General features: G+C 36.8%; 1 protein-coding gene across 1 annotated transcript in view; it reads right to left on the reverse strand.

Moving 5' to 3' along the window:
• UBE2W (ubiquitin conjugating enzyme E2 W) overlaps positions 1-22,394 on the reverse strand; it is an 89,512-nt gene that overhangs the window by 36,684 nt on the left and 30,434 nt on the right. Inside the window, exons 3-4 of the mRNA XM_069100131.1 lie at positions 20,972-21,063; positions 17,764-17,866 (exon numbers count right to left, since the gene is read on the reverse strand). Coding sequence (XP_068956232.1) covers positions 17,764-17,866; positions 20,972-21,063 — 195 coding nt within the window. The remainder of the gene's footprint in view (positions 1-17,763; positions 17,867-20,971; positions 21,064-22,394) is intronic.

Genomic DNA, 22,394 nt, shown 5'->3' on the forward strand with positions numbered 1-22,394 from the left:
GCATATGAAAATGAAGAAGCATGAGATGAAGCAATGGGGAAAGGAGATAGCGGAGAAGGAAAAAAGTAAACATGAAATAAGAGTGGCAAAACAGCAGAGCCAAATCACAGAAGTGGCTGTCAACTGTTACTAGAAACGCAGCCACAAAAAAAGGGACAAGAGAAATCAATTCTGAAATATGAAGGAGCAAAAAGTCATGGGGGGGGAGGGGTGCGCGCCAGTTCCTGGAGTCAGGAAGACATTAGTTCAAATCCAGGCTCAGACACGTAACACTAGCCATATGACCTTGGGCAAGTCACTTAACCCCAATTTCCCTGCCCCCCCCCTCCAAAAAGCAAAAACACCATACCTTTTTAAAGGTACCATTCATAGGATATTTCGTTAGTTATGGCCTACCAAGTACTACGTAGATCTCATAAGATTAAGGGCATCACTTTCTTTGGGCCATGCCAAGAGGGAAGGCATGCCTACATGTACAGTTCAGCTGTCTGGTGAAATACTTGATAATGAAACCATAAAATAATGCAATTTATACACCTAATACTGGCACAAGCAAAAGCAAGCTACCAAGTATAATGGAAGTCATAATTTGATATGGATTCCAAAACCTCTAATAAAAAAGCCACACTCTTCCCTGTAATTTAAGATACAAGATGACTAAATTGCTGAAGGTAGTATCACAGTTAGAAGGGACCACAAAGGACAACTAGTCTAAACTCTATATAAGTAGTAATCTCCTTCATAATATAGTATCCCTACGTCATTTCTAGGGACACCAAGCAGTAGAAAAATGTTGTCTACATCACCCAAATCTGCCTCCCTGAAACTTGCCCAGGGTAGTCGTTAAGACACATAAACATCAACCTCAAAAAGTATTCATCTCCAGGTTAAACAACTTTGTAGTCTCTTTGACCATAATTGCCTCCTTCTGAACACTGTGATTTGCTAAAGTCCTTCCTAAAACACTGCTCCAGACTAGGAAACAATCTGAGGACATAATCTGGTTAAACCCTTTCCTTGTTCTATTCCCTCCACTGAACTAATCACAGAAATTTCAATTGTACAATCAATCTTCAAACTTAACAGCTCTATACTATATTCTACAATGATGGAGGGTTCAGTGGGTCTATTTCAGGAGCATGGAAATCTCTCCCTGTGCTCTTAGGAAGAGTGGTCTTAGGTGATCATTTCTTCAATGCAATTACCTTTCAGCAGATTCCAAAAAGTTTCCCTACTAATGGTGTGGCAGGTAAAGTGCCTCTCTCCATCAACCTATAATGAGCCAGGCTGTTGTCACCATGAAAACAAAACCCATACTCATGGCCAACTTCTTGTTCCTAAGTACTACCCTTTAAAAAATACTGGCAGATTTCTTTCAGGTACTTAGAACTAAAAGGGGTGCTACAGATCAATCAGTCCAATCCCCTCATTTTACATGGAAAAATTTTATCCTAGAATGACTATAGAATCTCAGAGCTTTAAAGGTCTACAATAATCATATTTCTAGACTGTTTTCATATTATAGGATTTAGAGCCAGAATGGCCCTTTAGGTCACCTAGTCCAAGTTTCATCATTTTGCATATTATGAAATAAGTTCAAAGTAGAAGAAATTTGCCAAAGTATCTTTCACTCAACATCACACCAGAGCCTTCAGAGCCTCAGACTAGGAATCAGAAGACCTATATTCATATCGCATGTGTTGACAATTATTATCTGTGTGATCTTGAGTCAAAACTTTTTTATTATCCTCTAGATAAGATGTGAGTTATCTCCTCTCATTTCCATTACATTCTAACTCCTTTATTTATTAGAGAAGACACTTGACTACTGTAAAGAAAAGTCAAACCAATATAGGAATGGGAACTCTTTATTATCATTATTATTGCTCTTACAGAGAAGTTACTAATAGAAATAATTATAGATCAGAAGTCAGAAAACTTGGGTGGAATCTTAGGCTACTGAAAGCATAAACAAAGCTGGAAGGACTGTCATTTTTGTCTTTGTACCCTAGGGCCTACAACAGTACACCTCAGAGAGGTTTAATAGTTATTGAAATGAACTGCATAACCTTAGGTACATCTCTCCTCCTCTCTGAGGCCTTGCTTTAAAAATGAGGGGGTGGAGTACATAAACACCAAACTATGTTCCAGTTCTGACAGTGTGTGTTCCAAAGGTTCTTTCCAGCTTTCAGGAATACCAGAGGTGAAGTGATTCTTCCAATGTCACACAGTTAGAGGTGGCACAGCTGAGCCTGAAGCATTCCATTACCCTAGCAATCTCCTCAGAACCTCCTTGAGTTGCATCCATATCTCCTTGTCATTCCTCTGGAACTCACTTTCTTCATATAATAAAGGACTTAGAGCTGGGGGCGACAAGTCAACAAACATTTATTAAGTACTTACTATGTGCCAGGTAAAGTGCCAAGCACTGGGATCAGTCCCTGCCTAAGAAAGTACAACCTATCCTATCCAAGTCATCTTAATCTCTCAACACAATTTCCTTGTCTATAAAATGAGGATAATACTTGTAAAATACTTATGAGACTTGCTGTAAGGAAAATGAATTGTAAACCTTGGAATGCTATAAAATAGCTGTCACAGTACATACTACCGCCTCCTACCCAGATCTCAGAAAAAAACAAAAACGAAAAACCATACCTCCAAACTATATGAATAATTAAAATATAGCCATGCATATTCCAGTCTGCTCATAAGCAGGGACATTTTTTATTTCACAGATGGTCCTTACTGTACTTCATAAAATGGAAGGAAATTCATAAAATCAGTATTAATATCAAGGGAAACCACATGCCCCTTCAAACTATACATTCCACAAACATTTTGAAAATCCTATGCAGGAAGCTATGCTTGGTCCTGAGAAGGTACAAAGTTTATAAAAAACAGACAGGCACTGCCCTTATGAAGGTTATAGCTGAATAAGGAGAAAAATACAGGCAACTATTGCATACAACACTGACATACACATAGTTAAGTGTTGTTCCACAGAGTGCCAAAAGAAGTATGAGAGAGGTCATTTCCAAAGAGGGGAGAAGATGGAATTCGACAGGGGATTAGAGTGAGGGAAGGTGATGTAGTATACGAAATCAAAAGCACAGAGAAGAAAGTACTGTTCAGAGGACAGGTAACAATCCCATTTGACTGAATTGAAGAGTAGAGAGATAAAGTTAAAAAGGAAGGCTAGAGATCCCTGAAGAATAGGAAAGAGCTGAAATTTTCATTCAAAGCCAATATATAGTAAGTGAATATCTTTTTCCTTCCCCCTCAAAGAATGGCACAAGTAGACGTATGTTATTAAAGAAGACAGATCAGAGGTATACACTATACATAACAGTGTACTTAGATTTCTCAGCATAGCATTTATCAAAAACTCTGATCCTATTCTTACAGAAAAGATGAAGATGTGACATGGACCAGTAGACTAAGTTTTTTTATCATGCACCCCATCATTTTAAACTATGTACATTATAAAGCTCACAAAAAATAGAAAAAACATGAAAAAATCATATAAAATTTGAATTTAATAGTCAATAAGGAAATTATTGGAGCTTAATGAAGAAGGGTGATGATATTGTCAAACTTGAGCTTTAGGTAACATCACTTCGACAGATGCATGGAAGTGATTTAGAGAAATTGGTGAAATGTAAGGAACGGTGACTGGTTAGGAGCTATTGCAAAAGATCAGGTAAGAGGTGTGAGGGCCTCAACTATGGCAGTGGTCGTGTGAATAGAGAGGAGATATATATATGAAAAATGTTGCGAAGAGAGAAACCACAATATTTGGCTGACTAATCTGAAAAAACCAGTCATGAATCTAGGCAACTAAGAAAGATGATAGAAGCAGCTAGGTGGCTCAGTGTATAGGGCACTGGGCCTGGAGTCAAGAAGACATAAGTTCAAATCCAACCTCAGATACTTACTATGTGACCCTAGGCAAGTCACTTAGCCTTAATTCACTGGAGAAGGAAATGATGAACCACTCCAGTATGTTTACCAAGAAAACCCCTGGATGGTATTGAAAGGCAGTGGTCTACGGAAGAGTTAGACACTACTGAACAACAAGGATGGTGGTGGGGCAGATAGGTGGCACAGTGGATAGAGCACTGGCTCTGGAGTCAGGAGGATCTGTGTTCAAATCCACCTTCAGATATTTACTAGCTCTGTTACCCTGGGCAAGCTACCCCAAATGCCTTAAAAAAAAAGAAAAAGTTAGTGACCTTGATAGTAGGAAATACAATTTAACCTTGCTTGCTCAGTACCTAGACTCACTCTGTCCCAATGAAAATTAACAGAAAGTGGAGGGAAAGTGAGATGCTTGCCAGCAATAAATCAGATACTACACTAGAGCAAAGAGTTTTAGCACCTGCCATATGAATGTGAGCTTCAGAACAGGGACAAACTTTGCTTGTATGGCTACTGCCATGTCCCTGTGTGTACCTGTCTGACCAAGTTATAATGGCCCTGATGGCCTGGGCACAGACAGCCCCAGGAGGGTAGCAGTGGAAAGGAAGAAAACACCTTAAATGTTGAGAGATAATAGGTAAAAAGGGAGTATGGATGTATTCGAAAAACCCTTAATTGTCATGACTGGATCTTGTGGGGTAGGTGGGATACAACTTCTGTTCTACTCTCTAACTGGGTGACAAGACATAAGACCACCAATTTAGGAAAGACTATAGCTAAGTGGAGTTAGAAATGATGGATCAGCCAGACCCAAAGCAGACACAGAATGATAGAACTAGAAAGGTTATCAGAGACCATCAAGCTGAAACCTAAACAATTATGTTTTGCAATATACCCCCAAGTGATCAACTAGCCCTTGCTTGAAGATGAGCAGTGAGGTCTGTGGAGATAGCCCATCCGACTTTGGGATATCTTTAATTGTTAGGAAGGCTTTCTTTACAAAATCCTGACAAAATTCAAAAATTCCTTACAAAAATTTAAATTTAACATTTTGCTAACTTCTGGATGTCCACTGTTCCTACCAACTTCTACCCTCCAGGATCAAGGTCGTTTTCCTCTTCCAAATTGCAGCCCTTAAATACCTGAATATCCTATCATATCTCCCCTTACTCCTCTCATTGTCTCTTCTTCAGGGTAACCATGACAGTTCCTTCAAACAATTTTCAGAAGACATGAACTTGAAGTCCTTCACTTTTCCAATGCTTTTCCCCTGGAGATTCTAGTGTAACATCATTTTTTTCCAAAATGGGTTGCATTGAACTAAACATATCTCAGATGTGTATGTTCTTACTAGGACAAAGTTCAAAAAAACAAAAACAAAAAAACCAATACCACTTTATTCCAGGTACTCTATGTCCCTTAAAGCAGAACTAAGTTTTCTTGGCTTCCACATCATTGAGCTTGATGTCTACAAAAACTCCCATAATGCACCCCCCCCAAAATAAAATATCTAGCCATATCTCCACTATCTTCCTGAACATAAGTGAAATTGGCTTTTTTCTTAAACACCAGTGAAAGACTAATATTTAACTCTAAGTTACCCATGGTCTCTTAGTTGCTAAGTCTGATGGCCTTCCCTCAATGCCCATCCTTTTTGTCCTCTCTACAGCATCTGAGAGTTATAAGAGATGGCTCTCTGGGGAGAAAAGAAAGGGGAAAAATCTAGGCAATATAAAAAAAATATATCTATGAAATAATACCTCCCACAATTTTACCAAGAACTGAAGCCTCGCTTCTCAATTCTCTCAACTTAGGAGGGCAAAGCAGAACCAACATCTGCCCTTCTCCACTGCTATCGCATCACTCCAGCTCTGCATGATCCTTCATAGATCACTGGTGATATATCAAATATCTTGCTAATTCTCAGGACCTCAAGGTGTTGTTCATATGGAACAGATGACTTGGACCCAAGGACAGACAGGTACTTTCTTATACAATCTCTTTACTTATCTTGGGTTTCAACTCACTATTAACTTTGGTGGTTCTGTTCTTTCTAGTCTAGAGATCATTCTTCTTCATAGATAATAAAGAGCTGAGGAACCTCATCTTCTATCTATCATTTATCATTCCCATCCATGCCAAGTACCTTTAACTCCAATACTTCATTAAAAACAAAAACAAGGGGCGGCTAGGTGGCACAGTGAATAGAGCACCAGCCCTGGAGTCAGGAGGACTCAGGTTTAGATCCAGCCTCAGACACTTAACACATCCAAAAAACAAGCAATGTGACCTTGGGCAAGTCACTTAACCCCAACTGCCCTCCAAAAAGAAAACAAAAACAAAAAACCCCAAAACACTCTCATCAAATAACTCTGTTATCCTTAGTCTTGCCATTCCCAGCTCCTTTTGAGCATTAGCACTCTTCAGAGTCAAGCCATGCCTTTTTGTTCATCCTCTGTCTTTTTTTCTGTTCTCATCCTATCTGTAATTTTACATGTCTCCTTAAAATCTAAGTTGTTTGGCAAGTTCCCTGTGTATATATGTTGGTCTTTTTATACAACCATTACTCTTCCTCACCCACTGGAATAGTTCTCTGTCTTTAGAATTTCATTCCTGAGTGTTTCCCATTACTCCTGGGACAAAAAAAAAGATCAGACATTACCAGCTTTACTAGATTTTTTCCTTTATTATCTATTACAAATTCTAAGATAAAAGATCATTTTCCTTCAAGATTTCATGAATAACCACCTTGCTACCAGTTCATTCACCTTTAAGAGGATCAAATTCTCCAGAATATATGATCCTCCACTTTTGGAAAGATCAAATTATCAAAAAAAAGCACAAGAAATCATTCATTTTCTGAACTGCTTTTAATGAAGTTCCAACAGTATTTAGATACCTGAAGCCCCCTCTATCATCAACATTAAAATGCCTTTGTGCTAGGCTTGATATCTATTTCCTCAACTCCTTAACAATTTCTGCCATCCTTCTAGTTCAAATGTGGCATAATCTAATCATCCCACCATAAATTTTACACCAAATTATTTGCACTACGTTTCTTTCCTCTATCTCAGTTTCCAGAACTTGTCACATAACTAATATCAATACACAATGCTATTCTGCCCTCTTTTCCCTCCCTCCTTATACTTCAAATATCCCTTTTATTTTTCCTCTTTCAATAGACTAAGATATATCTTTCCATAGTTAATTTCCAGTTGTGTCTCAACCAAGTCTCAGTGAAACCAATGAGGTCTAATTGACTTTTCTGACTTATAATTTCTAGTTCACCTGGTTTGTCACTAATACTTTCTGTAAATTTATATATAGGGCATCTGAAGCCAGGTATCATTACTGGATCCTTTCTTGGATTTCGAATACTGTGAAATAAGTATCTCCATTGGTATTCTTTTTTTTTTTTGTCTACAGAAGGTTTCTTTTGGGGGGGGGTCAGGGGGTGGTAATTAATTTATTTATAATTTTCAACATTCATTTCCCTAAGTTTTAAATTTTCTCCCTGTCTCTCCTCTCCCCAGGACAGCATGCAATCTGATATAGGCTCTACATATACATTCCTATTAAACATTTTCATATTAGTCCTGTTGTGCAGAAGAATTAGAATGAATAGGAGGAACCATGAGAAAGAAAAAAAAGAAAACAAAAAAATAGTTTGCTTCGCTCTGCATTCAGACTCCATAGTTCTTTCTCTGGATGTAGATAAACATTTTACATCAGGAATCCTTTGGAATTGTTTTAGGACCTGCTGAGAAGGGTTAAGTCTATCAAAGTCAGTCATCACACACTGTGGCTGTTACTGTGTACAATATTCTCCTGGTTCTGCTCCCCTCACTCAGCATCAGTTCACATAAGTCTTTCCAGGCTTCTCTAAAGTCTGCCTGTTCCTCATTTCTTATAGCACAATAGTATTCTATTACATTCATATACCACAACTTGTTCAGTCATTTCCCAATTGATGGGCATCCCCTTGATTTGCAGTTCTTGGCCACCACAAAAAGAACTGCTATAAGAATTTTTGTAAATGTGGGTCCTTTACTCATTTTTAGGATCTCTTTGGGATATAGCCCTAGAAGTAATGTTGCTGGGTCAAAGGGTATGCATTTTTATAGCCCTTTGGGCATATTTCCAAATTGATCTCCAGAATGGTTGGATCAGCTCACAACTCCAACAATGAATTAGTGTTCCCATTGGTATTCTTTTTACAATATGTAGCTGTTCTCTAGATTGTCTACCTTAATGAATATCTAGATTTCTTTTTACTCCCTATCCCCTTTAATTTTAAATTTAAAGACCTGTATTATATTTGTAAGATTCCTAGAAAATATGTTCTTATTACCCTGCTGAGTACCCTCCATTCTTGACTAGGATCTTTTTATTCCTGTGTTTTTAGCTATAGTACAGAAATTGAAATTCCATTCTCAAATATCTTAACTACCTGCTTATTTCTTGATTCAAATGTTCTATGCTGTGTTTCCTACCTTAGACTAACAGTAGTGATGAAAATATTTTCTGTTTTATGAGCTTCAGTTCTGGAGTCAGGCTTTTTTAATCTTTAGTAAAGTTTCTTAAGTTTCTTCTTGAAGTGTCCTGTGTTCCCATGTGAAATCACCAAAAGTAAACAGTAATTATCCAGTTTGAAAATTTTTTGAAGGTTCCCATGAAACATGTTAAATATATACCCAGGAGGGCATGGTAAGAAAATCTCTATTATCATCATCATCATCATTTACAGTAAACTGTAAACAGTTGCCTCAATTAGACTGCTGGCAAGGAGTCACTAACCTCTATTACTCATCTTTACCCTTTGACCTTTCATTTTTTACCTCATTAGCACATGTGCATCCATATCATCATCATTCCTCACCTAATTACTAACTACTTCTTTCTCAGAATGTTCAACTCCCTCCAATTTGGAAAGCTCATATCTGTCTCCTAACTCACATGCAGTGGTTCTTCTATTTGTCCCTCTCAAGGTCACGATATCTTGCCTTCAGATTCTTTTTCTTTTTCACTCTGAAACCTTTCTTCAGAGCTTCAACATATTAACAGTTTGATGTTGAGTTGGATACATAATTTTCATAGAGTGACCCAGGGTTCTGTGCTGGGACTGGTGCTAGTTAACATTTTAAACAATGACTTGGATAAAGACACTGCTATCATACTTATCAAGTTTATAGATCCCACTACTAAGAGGGAAAACAACTAAATGACAGTCAATTTTAAAAGATCTTGTCCAGTTAGAATACTGAGCTGAATCTATGAAGATGAAATTTAACAGGGATAATTAGTCTTATGCTATGACTCAAAACATCAACTTCACAAGTTCAAGATGGAAGACATAACTAGACAATGATTCACCTGAAAAAATATCTTTTAAAGGTTGTGTCTGTAGGGGCGGCTAGGTGGCGCAGTGAATAGAGCACTGGCCCTGGAGTCAGAAGGACCTGGGTTCAGACCCAGCCTCAGACACTTAACACAAAAACTAGCCATGTGACCTTGGGCAAGTCACTTAACCCCAACTGCCCTCCCAAAAAAGCAAAAAAAAAAAAAAAAGTTCTGTTTGTTTTAATTTGGAATTTAAACCTACTGATGGATATAGCTGAACTGAGAAGTGAGTGAATGGTTATGATGATGATATATGAGCATGGGATTTAGATTTCTAGAACACAGCTAAATTAAACATTTCTATATATAAAATAGATCAGAAAAATGACTTTACATGAAACTGCATATCTCTATCACATTCAGCTTACTTTTCCTTCTATAATAAACTCAATATTAGCTTTCAAAGCTATCCTGCTTATCCATGTTTCCTTTAGGCCTTTCCTTCTGTTCTCTCCTTTATCTAGGGTTCTTTAATGTCCTGCAACTTCAATGAGTCAATGGTATATGACAGACAAGAAAACTAGTGTGATCTTAAATTGCCCTTAAAAGAAGTAGTTTCCAGGACTATAGATGTGAAAAGTCTTGCTGAACACTGTCTTGGTCCACTTCTGGAATACTATGCTCAATTCTAGACATGTTTAGGAAGGATGTTCTAAGTTTGAACATATCAACAAAAGCGAAAGTAAAAAAGTCTCAAGTTCCTGCCATATAAAGACCTCCATATATTGGAAGGACAGAAAGACCTAGAAGGGATATGATGTTGCATACGAATCTGAAGCACCATCACATGGGGAAATAATTAAGATTCAATTCTGCTTAGTCCCAAAGGGAAAAACTAGTAACAAAAAAATAAAACAAAAATGAAAATTTAGGTTTGAAGGAAATATTTCATAACAATGAGATGTAACCAAAAGTAGACTGAACTGCCTCAAGAGGCACTGGACTTCCTTCCTCACAGAAGGTTTTCAAGCAAAGATTGCATGAGCACTTGTTCTAAAACACTTGCTCTAGATAGACTCTTGTTCAAGAATGGATTGGACTAGATGGTCTTTGAAGTTACTTTTGACTCTAAGATTATGTAATTTTATGATTCTATGAAAATTTAATCTGGCAGTCATACATATACAGTATGAATCTAAGGGGGCAGGAGAGGGGAAATAAGACCTATAAAGGAAACTTTTAAGTTGAGGCAGAAGTTAACAAGGGCTTGTCCTAGGATACAGGCAATGGGAATGAAGGTAGGAGATAAAGATGTGACAGATAGAGAGGTAGGTTATTGACTAAACGGAAAGATCAGGGAGAAAGAAATACCACAGAAAATCCCAAGGTTACAAATATAAAATTCTAGATAAATGGAGGTACCACAGAGAGAATATGCAAAGTCAGAAGGGATGAGGAAAGATAAAGAGTCCTGTCATAGATATTATTACCATTATATATACATTAAGGACTCAAAAGTTTTTTTGTTGTTGTTGAATTGTTTCAGTCGTGTCTGACTCTCTATGACCCCATTTGGGGTTTTCTTTGCTGTAGTGATTTGCCAATTCTTTCTCCAGGCCATTTTACAAATAAGGAAAGACACAAACAGGGTTAAGTGACTTGCCCAGGGTCATACAACTCATAAGTATCTGAGGCTGGATTTTAACTTGGGTCCATCCCAGCCCTCTATCCACTGTGCCACCTAGCTGCCCATAACGTGAGTCTAAATGCCTAATCAATGGACTTACTTCCTTATGAATACTCTTGATGTTTTTAAGGCTGAAATTCCTGTGTTTTGCTCCTGTGCTCTCCCCACCCCTGAGAGCTCATCAATAATTTGCTGCAATATGGTTTAGTGACTAGAATGCTAGATAATCAGGAAGACCTGAGTTTGGATTCCATCTCAGCCACTTACTAGCTGTGACCCTAGGTGAATCATTTAACATCTCCAGGCCTTTGTTCGCTCAATTATAAAATGGGGGAGTTGGGCTTACCAGCCTCTAAGGTCCCTTCTAGTTCTGATTCTATGATCTATCAAGGTACTAAAGTGTTTGAGGCAGCAAAGACTTTGGGGTCACTCATGATGGGTTGATTTTTGAAGTTGCTGACTATATGATTACCACGCTGCAAAAGCAGAAGAGAAAACCAGGCAGAGTGATACAGAAGAGACATGACCAAGATCCAGATCTTAAAGCATAAAAGTCTTACAGCAGAAGGGTGGAAAAAGAAAAGGCAGGTTAGCCAATCTTAGGGACTCAAGCATTTAAGACAAGTTACAACCTTGATTAAGTCACTGAAAGGGAAAATCTGAAAGATGGCTAATGGTGACATAGGGTTTGTTTCATAATTATGCTAGAGATCTATCTTCCTGGTAAATATGTTTAAAGGAAAGGCATTTTACATCCTGTATGGTAAGCACATTAGGAGAAACTATGATCAGAGGATATATTCTTAAGTTTGGTCAAAAATTAAATTAAAAAGCAGAAAGTTGATAGAACACAACTGAGTCTAGTACTATTTTCTCTTTGGTAGATTTGTCATGACCAAAAAGACATTAGTACATTTTTATCAATGACCTAAAGATAGATGTGGCAAGTTTATCAAATCTGCAAATGATAAAACTAGAGTGAGTTATCATCAGATGACAGGAGAAATTATAACTGCCTCTTAAATATTTCTATGAATGTGAGCATTTCCTTTAATGATACTGATCACAACTGATCCACGACCTTCCATCCTAGTAAAGACATATCTATGTCCTCCTGTAACCCATCCTGAGGGACTTCAACCAATGTCCTGAGAAGTACTTCCTTTAGTTTTCTTGGCATTGCAAGAATGCATGGATACCCAATGGAGCACACAGGCTGCTCATTAGTAATTCTTTGCTCTTGCCAAATAATTGTCCACCATATTGTCTGGAAATATATCTTTACACTCCTTTGTTGTACTTTTTCAATGATGTTTTCAACCTCACAGCCACTATGCTTTGTTCCATTGGCTTTTGGGGAATCTTCTACTTTAATTCTTCTGACACTGACATCAATTCCATGATTTGTAGCCACAAAGCATCAGTGGAAAAACATTAATATTAAGAAGATGCACTTTTGTTGGTGAGGTTGGTATTATTAAAACCAACTCCTGCCTTCTTTTCCAATTCCAAGATGGCAATTCAGCTTGCCATCTTCCTGCTCAATTTTAGGCCCAGTTTATTACCATATGGCAGGAAAAAGGGAGAGAGAAGGGGTGAAAGGGAGGGGGATGGACAGGAAGACAGGGAGGGAGAAAAAGAAAGAGGAGAGAAAGGGAAAGATGAGGAGGAGGGGGAAAAAGAGGGAGAGGGAGGAGTGGGGGAAGGAGGGAAAAATAGGGGAGGGGGGAGAGGGGGGAAGAAAAGAAAAAAGGAAGAGGTGGGGGTACAAAAAGACTCTATATGGCCTCCTGGTGATGTGCTGATATGCCTCTCCATATTTAACTGGGTTTGTCCTCAGAAAACACTGAGTTGCCAAGGTCATACCTGGAACTTATGTGCTACTGGTATAACCTTTGAGAATCCAGGTTACCACCATGTCATGAGGAGGCACTGGAGTAGAAGTGTGGAAAACAATAATACTGTATACAAGGCAATGGAAAGGCTCATGGCAGGTATAAGCGAGCCATAACACGTAACTAATATGAACTTACAAAGAATAGAAGCAAAAGATGTTTCTATGGAATTACATGATAGGAAGAAAAGATGAATAAGAGTCTAAATGGTCCACTGGTATATTTCTATGATATCAAGAGAAAGTGAGGAAGGCCTCCAGCATGTCTGGTAGTGTGTGTCTCCCTGCACCGCCCCGCCCTGCCCCGCCCCGCCAATATGGTGAACTTATGGAAGGAAATGGACAAGAAGGGCAGGGATGGATATTAGTTGTGATTTACATTCCTGGAGGGAACTTCTAGATTGATGATAATGAAAAAAAAAATCAAAGATCCATTTGAGTACTGAATCTGGACAACAGCAGTATTCAACCACTTTCAAATTCTCACTTAGGAGGCCCTACATTGTGCCAGGGCTTAATATAATTAGCACAATGTCAAATATAAAGAGGAATACCAGGAATTTCTCACCCTTTATAGGAAATCTCTCTTGATTCAGGCTTGTTCTGGACATCTTACAACACTTTTGGCAAGCACAGATTTTTCCTTATTATACCTCACTTGATATTAATAGAAGCATCCTGGTATAATGGATAGAGAGCTAGTCTTGGAGTGAAGAAAACAAATACTAACTATAATAACTAGTTATGAGAAGGCTGTATTAGACATGAGTAGCAGTATAAAAATGAATTTAGTGCAATTAATTCCACCTTATGAATATACTAGTTGTATGACCACCAAGAAATCACTAAACAACTCAGTTTCTTAGGCAATTATCTTAAAATCTATACAGTACAGAGAAAGTGCTAACTTGCACCAGCAGAGGATGTTTCCTAATCCAGGAGCTCCCTATACCAATGAAATTAAAATCTTAAGTCTCTGACTCTTATCTCTTGATATTAATAATCAAAGGATCAAACAAACATGTTGTTATTTTAACTTTCAAGGAATCTTATATGATCTGACATATGCATGATGGCATGAATTTATATTCTTGCTAGATACTGATTTTGATCTCTGTCCTAAAAAGCAAGTTGTATACAGTTAATCTGAAAGTGATTTACCTTGGTAACTGTTTTCTGTTAAAATAAAATCAGCTGCATTATTGGTCATATTATGCGTTTGTCACACAACCAGTGCCCTCTATAAGTATTTGATCTGTAAATATGAGGCTTCTGTATATTCTAGTAGCCTTTTTTGACCTCTCTCGCTTCTTACTCCTGAACTGTATTTGCCACATTTTGGGGGGCCATAGTATATTTAACATATCATATGTCCACTTTTGAACTGACATCACTGAGTATCAAAATAAACACTGACATAATTTGGAATGTTTTTATCAAATTTTATAGAATTTCTCTATTTCCTGACCCACACCAACAGTAGTTACATAAGTTACAATTATTTTCATGGTATTCTTATTTCTCAAATTCTTATCATGATCCCTGAAATACAAGATGACTCCATATCTCACATAATGATATTTCATATTTTGTCTCATTTTATTTCACAAGCATCTCAAAATTAATATAATTTGTAGTTACCATTACAAGTATATTCATGTAAGAAAGATTTAACATTTAAATGAAGCTAACTACAACCCAATGTAATGGACAGAATTAAAGTAACCCCATGCTTGGGTTCCAAAAATCAGCTATAAAAGTACAGAACTGGAAAGGGAGTAGGGGAAGATAGAGCTAAAAAATTTAAATGAAAAATTACCTAGGAGTCTCAGCAGACTGAAAGTTCAATGTAAGGCAGAATGATATGTCAAACAAAAACGCCAAAAACCTCAGGCTGCAGAACAGAAGCAGTATCTAGAGCAAGGGATTGTCTATGTCAGGTCAGAACATATTCGAATACTATGGTCAGTCTGCAGTGCGATATTTTAGAAAGTACACAATGACAAGCTAAGATTCATATAGAGTATGGTTAGGAAACTCTGAAACCACAACACAAGAGCATCAGTGGAAGGCACTGGTGGATATCTAATCTAGAGAGGTCTAGATGACAGGGAGGAAAACATGCTAGCTATCTTCAAGTATTTTAAGAACTGTCATGCTGAAAGTAGAGATTTTAGATTTTTTCTGCCTGGCCCCAAATAAAAGGTACAAGGTGCAGAAAAACACATTTAGATTAGACTGTTAACAGAACTACCCAAAAGTGAGATGGGTTTGAGAGGTAGTGAGTTTCCCCCATAACCAGAAATCTTAAAGAAGAAGCTTCATAGCCACCTGCCTTCCAGTGATTCCAGCATAGCGATTCAGGCTTTAACACTGGAGTAATACTTCAAATATGAAATATTACAGAACAGATTTAATGAGACAGTTTGTTCTTCATCTCAGTTTCACAAAGAACTTTCAAAACTTATGATAATACTTTACAAGCAATTTTCAATGTTACATATATACTTGGAATTCTGTCAATCAAACTGTAAAGGGAATTTAGATAAAACTGTAGCCAGTCATATCCCCAAAAGTGACATCTTCTGACAACAAATTTGTAAGCATTATACCAAGCATCACCAAGACAACTTAAAACAAATTTCTAAAATGGTGAAGAATACTTTATACCCTCCAAATATCAGAAGTGAGATGGAATTATAAGCAAGACATTAAAAAGTATTACCAATGGCTCAAGGTGATGATACCGAACTGAATGTTCTGAATGCTTCCAACAACTCAAGACACTGCCAGAAACAGTGCTTCTTTACAGAGAATGTAAAAAATTGGAAGATAGCCACTGACTTTTTTTTAATCCTATTTTATTTTTAACCCAAAGTTATATTTTACTACCCTGGATGTTATGTAGCAATATATTTTTCACTTATGAGAAATATAAAAGGCAAAAATCTGGCTGACATTATTAGGGACTATCAAGAAAGCCATCTTCATGACAAATCCTAGTGTCTCTAGTTTATCTAGAGTTATGAGCTACACTATCTCACATTTATACTTAACAGTGCAGGACAACAATATACCAAGGATCTATGATTTGTCAGTGTGTGTGAATGCCCTTTATTGACATAGGCCACAACCTAGCTATATAACATAAAAGAGAAGTCTTAGAGAGTTTCCAGAGGCTGAGAAAGATTAAATGACTTGCTCATGATCACAAAGTTGGTGAATAAAGAGGGGTTGTCTTTCTTAACTCAGTCTAATGCTACTTTGTTTTCAAAAACAAATAACCAAATTCTGCATAAAAACAAAAAGACTATTAGTAAGAGTTTAAGAGTCTACCTCTTTTGGAAAAGGACCTATATGTACAAAAATATTTATAGAAGCTCTTTTCTGGCCGTAAAGAATTAGAAGCTGAGGGGATGCCCATCAATTGGGGAATGGCTGAACAAGTTGTGGTATATAACTATGATGGAATACTATTTTAACTATAAGAAATGAAGAGCAAGCTGCTCACAGAAAAACCTAGAAAAGACTTGCACAAAGTAAAAGGAATATTGTAAGATAATCAGCTGTGAATGACTTAGCTATTCTCAGCAATACAATGATCCAAGACAACTCTGAAGGACTTATGATGAAAAATGCTATCCATCCCCAGAGAAAGAACTGACGGTTTCTGAATACAGACTGAAGCATACTTTTTTAACTTTATTTTTCTTGGGTTTTTTTTCTTGTCTATAGTTTCTTTCACAATATGACTATTATGCATAAGTTTTGCATGACTACACATGCATAACCTATGCCTTCTCAATGAAGGGGGGTGGGGAAGGAGGAAGAGAGAATTTGGAACACAAAGTTTTAAAAATGAATGTTAAAAATCGTTTTTACATGTAACTGGGGAAAAATAAAATTCTAAATAAAAGCTAAAAAGGTCTATCTCTTTTGATTAGAATGTAGGAGCTTTAATATATAGACCTATAGCAAATAATATGGCTGCCCACAGGCCCTTTTTTGTCCCATATTTTGTATTCTTTGCTATTCCAGAAGGATATTCTTTACTATTTCTAGATGAAACATTAATGGTGACCAGACTTTTGGAATATAAAGACTACATGCAACAACTGAGTTTCAATCAGTTTAAGTCACTAAATTTTAACTTGCGAAAAGGTATAGTCTGTGTATATGTATATGTGTGTGTGTGTGTGTGTGTGTGTATATCCACATATATTGTATAAGTAATATATGTGTCCTTGAGCTTATAATGCACAAAAGCCTACACAGTGACATCACAGTACTTTCATCATCATTTATAGAGTAAGCAAAAATCAAATCAATTCAATCAAAAGCAGGATTACCTCTCACTAAAAAATTTAACATTTCTAAGGAATCTGTCTCACAGGGTTAGGCCAGAGTTCCATTCCTTTTAATATTAGACTCCATAAATAAAAATTATGTCTAAAATAACTAAAAGAAACAGAAAGCAACAATGGGTATGGGGATTTCGAGTACAGAGGAAAAGGACAAGAGAACGACCTTAGTAGATCCCATAAACTAAAATGGTGATAAGCTGTTTTGTGACTATAGACAAGGACATCTTCCTGACAGAAGATCACATGCTTAGGGCTGGACCCAGAAGCCAAGTCCATAGATTTTACAGAAAAGGAAAATGAAGCACAAACAGGACAAGTAAGTTGCCCAGAGTCATACAGCTAGTAAATGTCTGATGCAGGACTGAAATGGAAGGTCTTTTCTGACTCTAAATCCAGTTCCCTATCCACTATGCCATACTGCCAAAATCAGAACTAAAATTGTCATTACTCAGCCTTCTGGTTAAGGTCAAATAAGAAAGAATACATTAAAAAATAAGTTAAAACTAAGTAAAATTTGAATATAATCTAAAAATATAAGTAATAAAAAAAGTGATTACCTGAGGAGAGTCAAAAGGATATCGACTACTAAATTTAAATAGAAGTTGAAATTTCTCCCCTTCATATAAAGTACCTGGTGCACCTTCCATGTCTACAATCCACCTGGAATATATAAAAAAAGCAAATTAAAATCCTGTTAACATTTTTTTTTCCTTCAGAGAAAATAAATATCACTGTACTACTTAAAAAACAAGGTAGTCAATTGTCTTTCTACTCTTGGGCAGCTAAATTACTCAGAGCATAAAGAAGAGGGACTCAAGAGTCAAGAAGTTCAAATCCAACCTCAGACACTAGCTGTGTGACCCTTGGCAAGTCACATCACTTGTATGTGCCTCTGTTCCCTCATCTGTCAAATGGGAATATAATAATGCCTATCTCACAGGGTAACTAATCAAATAACAATATGCATAAAGCATCTAGAAAACATTAAATAAATGCTAGCTATTGTTAAAATCATAGAAGAAAACTACAATTTGGGCAACAAAGCAGACTAATCAGAACACTAGGGACACATTTTGTGTATTAAGGTTTGCAAAAAAACTACATAAATGATCTCACTGGATCTCACAACAGGCAGGTACTACAGACATTATCCTCATTTTACAAGAAGGAAACTAAAGCTCAGAAAGGTTAGGTAATTATCCAAGATCACAGTGTATGAAGTATGATTTGAAACCACATCTTCCTGGCTTCATGTTCAGCTTTGTCTATTATAGCTGCCACATGTACTGTTCTCCTACCTAAAATATTCCCTCATGACCATATGAAGAACCAACCACTACCTCATATTTCCATACAACTATAAAGATGACCATTTCTGCTCGTACTTCTGCTGCACCTCTCCAAGCCCTCTCCTGTTCTCTCCCTCTAACTTCCTCAATGTAAGCCTGGAATAGCCCAACAGGACAGGCCTAGACATATTCCATATAGCATCCACAGAGAACTTTAAAGTTTACAGATCCCATTTCATACTTTATTGGTTGATTCTTACAACTCTGAGGCAGATAAAGGTATAGTTATCTCTATTTTAAAGATGGACAAACTGTACTATAACAAATATAGAAATCATGAAAAAATTAAGGTCACCTTCATACAAGTTCTCTCACTAAAAATACATATGGGTTAGAATAGTAATAAGCAAAACTGTAAAGAAAGGCCTAAGATAGTCTAGTTCCAAATCTACCACAAACTAAAAGCAAAAGCCTGGATATTAGTAAAATGGAAATTTTTGAGACATCAGGACTATTTTGGTTTTGTCTTTGTAACCTCAAACCTAACATAGTGCCTCGAACACAGTAGGTATTTAACATTTGAATTGAATTAGGGACGTTACTATTCTGTGCCCTAATGTTTTCACTTACCTTGTTTCTAAGTAAAGCACTTTATAACTTGCAGAGTCTACTGCATTATCATCCATAAACTCAGGAGACCACACGAAAGTCTTTAATATTCTTTCGAGCACTATGATTTTAAGTCTGGGGAGTGTAAGAGATGGCAAAGAAACCACAGCTGCTCTTTACCACCCCACCCACCACACAGCAACAGTGCTCCCTTCAGCGGACAGTGAAGGTATTTCTCTTTCAAAAAGAACTAAGGCACCATGGCACTTAGAACTAGAATATTCTTGTACAGTGGTCACCTAAAAGGAGTTAACTACAAAGGATCTAGCAATTAAAACAGCACCTGCCTGTTTTAAATAGTGACTTCTTTGGAAAAGAATCATATGAAGAAAAAGCAATGAACTTGAAGCTAGGATGTCTATGTTCTATTCTTGGCTTTCTATTTAACTAGCTACATGACCTCAAGCAAACCTCTCTATGCCTTAAGTTTCCTCATCTGTAAAATGCAGAGATTGGACTAGATAAATATTTTCTCTAAATTCCCATCTAGTTCTATGACCTCTATGTCAATAAAATTTTAGTGAATCTGTGGTTAAAAACAATTACTCTGGCTCCTATACACCAAGCCTTGAAAAGTTCATACTCTACCCATTTCCATAAAACATAACATTTGCTTTAAGGAAATATTAACCTTTTTCTTGCAAGTCAAGGGTACAGTGTATTACAGTGTCCTTATATACACAGTTCTTTAACCTTGAAAGTTTCCTACTTGAAGTGTGCTACTGTGAGAGGACACATTGTACAAATTGTAGTTACTCAATGATACTAAAGTAAAAATTAAGCTCTTAAGACAACAACTAAACAATGACTAAGGAAAGAGTAAAAATTGGATCATAGTCCCCATTCTTAATTTGCCAGCAATCTAATCTAGGGAAGAATCACTTGAGAGGTTTCCTCATCTGTAAAAAGAGACCAGATGTGCTCAAAGATCCCACCTAACTCTAAAATTCTAATATCCTATAATTAAAACCTCAAGACATGATCTGAGTTGGCCATATGCCTTCAAGTTATCAGTCCAATGTTAAAGCTGAAACAACTGAAGGTCCCAGAGATAAAGTGACTTTCCAAAGGTCATAAATATTTAAATATTAAGTGGCAGAAGGGGATTAGAATTTACATCTTCTGCCTCTACTGCAGTACAGTGCCACACCACTGCTAAGTGTACAGTGCTTCATACATGCGAGGTACCATGAGGTGGCTATGGAGCATACACAGATTTCTGTTATATTTTATAATTTTTTATCTGCACTCAAAATATACACTTTAAATTGTCTGCCTTCTCTTAATTTCCATTATTTGTGGAGTTATACTCCAGGGTCAACTTTGACCACCTGTTTGCTATATTCTCTTCATTATCATCTATGACAAGTAGAATCCCATTCTAAGAAATGTTTGGTTCTTATAGAAACAAACAACTTGTATCTTGCCAAGATGGTTCATGTCCACAGAACTTTGCTGATTAAGTATAATTAATTCCATTAAGTGAAACTCTTAAACGGAATGGTGATAATCCATTTGTTCTTATGGCTTTACTTTGTTCAAGAATTTTCTCCTAACTGGTCTTATGTTACTGAGATATGTGAACAAGTGACTATGCTTTTATGTGTGATAAAAACTTACATATCCTTGGTACCTTTCCTTTAAAGATAATTTTATTTGATACAGATTAACCAAACTGGCCTACCTAATACAAGATATGGATCACTTAATGTCAACACACGAAGAACATATTAAAATACTTATATTAGAAAAATATCCTTGCAATTAACTTGGCTACTAAAAATAACATATCAGATAAAGTACTTACTGTGTAATTGAATTCTGAACACTCTTTTCATTCAAAGTCATTCCTGGAGGAGGGTCATTTTGCAAAGCCAATAATTCTTTTTGTAGTCGTTTCTAGAAAAGACCAATAACATTTTCAAGTTTTGCATCATCTTCTGTTCTATTCCATAAGAAATTTTAAGTCCCTAATGAAAAGAATCAGAACTGAATATTGAAATCCCTCATTTAAACACCTCTCATAAGCCATAACTTTCCCTCATCCATGTCCCTTGAATCTACACTGCCATATACAATTGCTATAAATCATATTGCTTATCTATTTCTACAACTTATAAGACATTTCCACAATCTGCATTCATCATAAATTCTATAACTATACCTTAATACTTTGAAAATAGCCCATAATTTCCCAGACATGTAAATGTGTCACACCTTTAGAGTTGCATAGCTAGTATTCTACAATAATCTCACTGACTGGTATACCTTCAGAAGATAGATAAGGGCTGCTTTCACTGTTTTCCACCAAAATGCTTACTATATGGAACTCTTAAAGAACAAATAATTTCAGATAACTAAGTTTTACAAAAAGCTAAGGGTTTAAGGCTTTGGAGTACCAAAACTTTCTATTTGGGGTAGAAGTCAAAATGTTTATATAGCTTTCCTGTTTCTAGACTATACTGTTAAATATAGCCTTTTCCTATTCTTCCTCTATACTGTTTCATTTGGTAATCTCATCAGCTCTTATAGAACCAATTATCATCACTATGCTGACAAATCTCAAATCTATTTATCAAGCCCTAACCTCTCTACTGACCTATCAGACATCCCAAAGAGAATATCCTATAAATCTTAAACTCAACTCATTGATCCAAAACTGAACTCATTATCTTTTCTCCAAAACCTTCCCCCCTCCTTCTAACTTCCCTATTACTGTTGAGAGCACTACCATCCTCCCAGTCACCCAGGCTCACAACCTAGATGACATCCTTGACTTTTCACTATCTCTCACCTCCCATAATAACCAATCTGTTGCCAAGGCCTGTCAATTTTTATCTTTGCATCTTCTTTCCTAACACTGCCACAACCTTGGTACAGGCCCTCATCACTGGATTACTTCAATAGCCTACTGGTGGGTCTGCCTGCCCCAAGTTTCTCCCCACTCTATCAACATGACGTTCCTAAAGCACAAGTGTGACCATGTTACCACTTTACTCAAACTTCAGTGGCTGACTCCCTATAACCTCCCAGATCACATATAACTTCCTCTGGCATTTAAAATCCTTCATAATCTGCCCCATCTTTCCAGTTTCCTTACATTTTATAAACCATCTCCCTACATCTACCCAACACACACACACACACACACACACACACACACACACACACACACACTCTCTCTCTCTCTCTCTCTCTCTCTCTCTCTCTCTCTCTCTCTCTCTCTCTCT

The sequence above is a fragment of the Petaurus breviceps genome, unplaced genomic scaffold, assembly GCF_028583685.1.
Source record: "Petaurus breviceps papuanus isolate PSGF00001 unplaced genomic scaffold, PetGlider_PUasm1.0 38, whole genome shotgun sequence".
Classification (NCBI taxonomy): domain Eukaryota; kingdom Metazoa; phylum Chordata; class Mammalia; order Diprotodontia; family Petauridae; genus Petaurus; species Petaurus breviceps.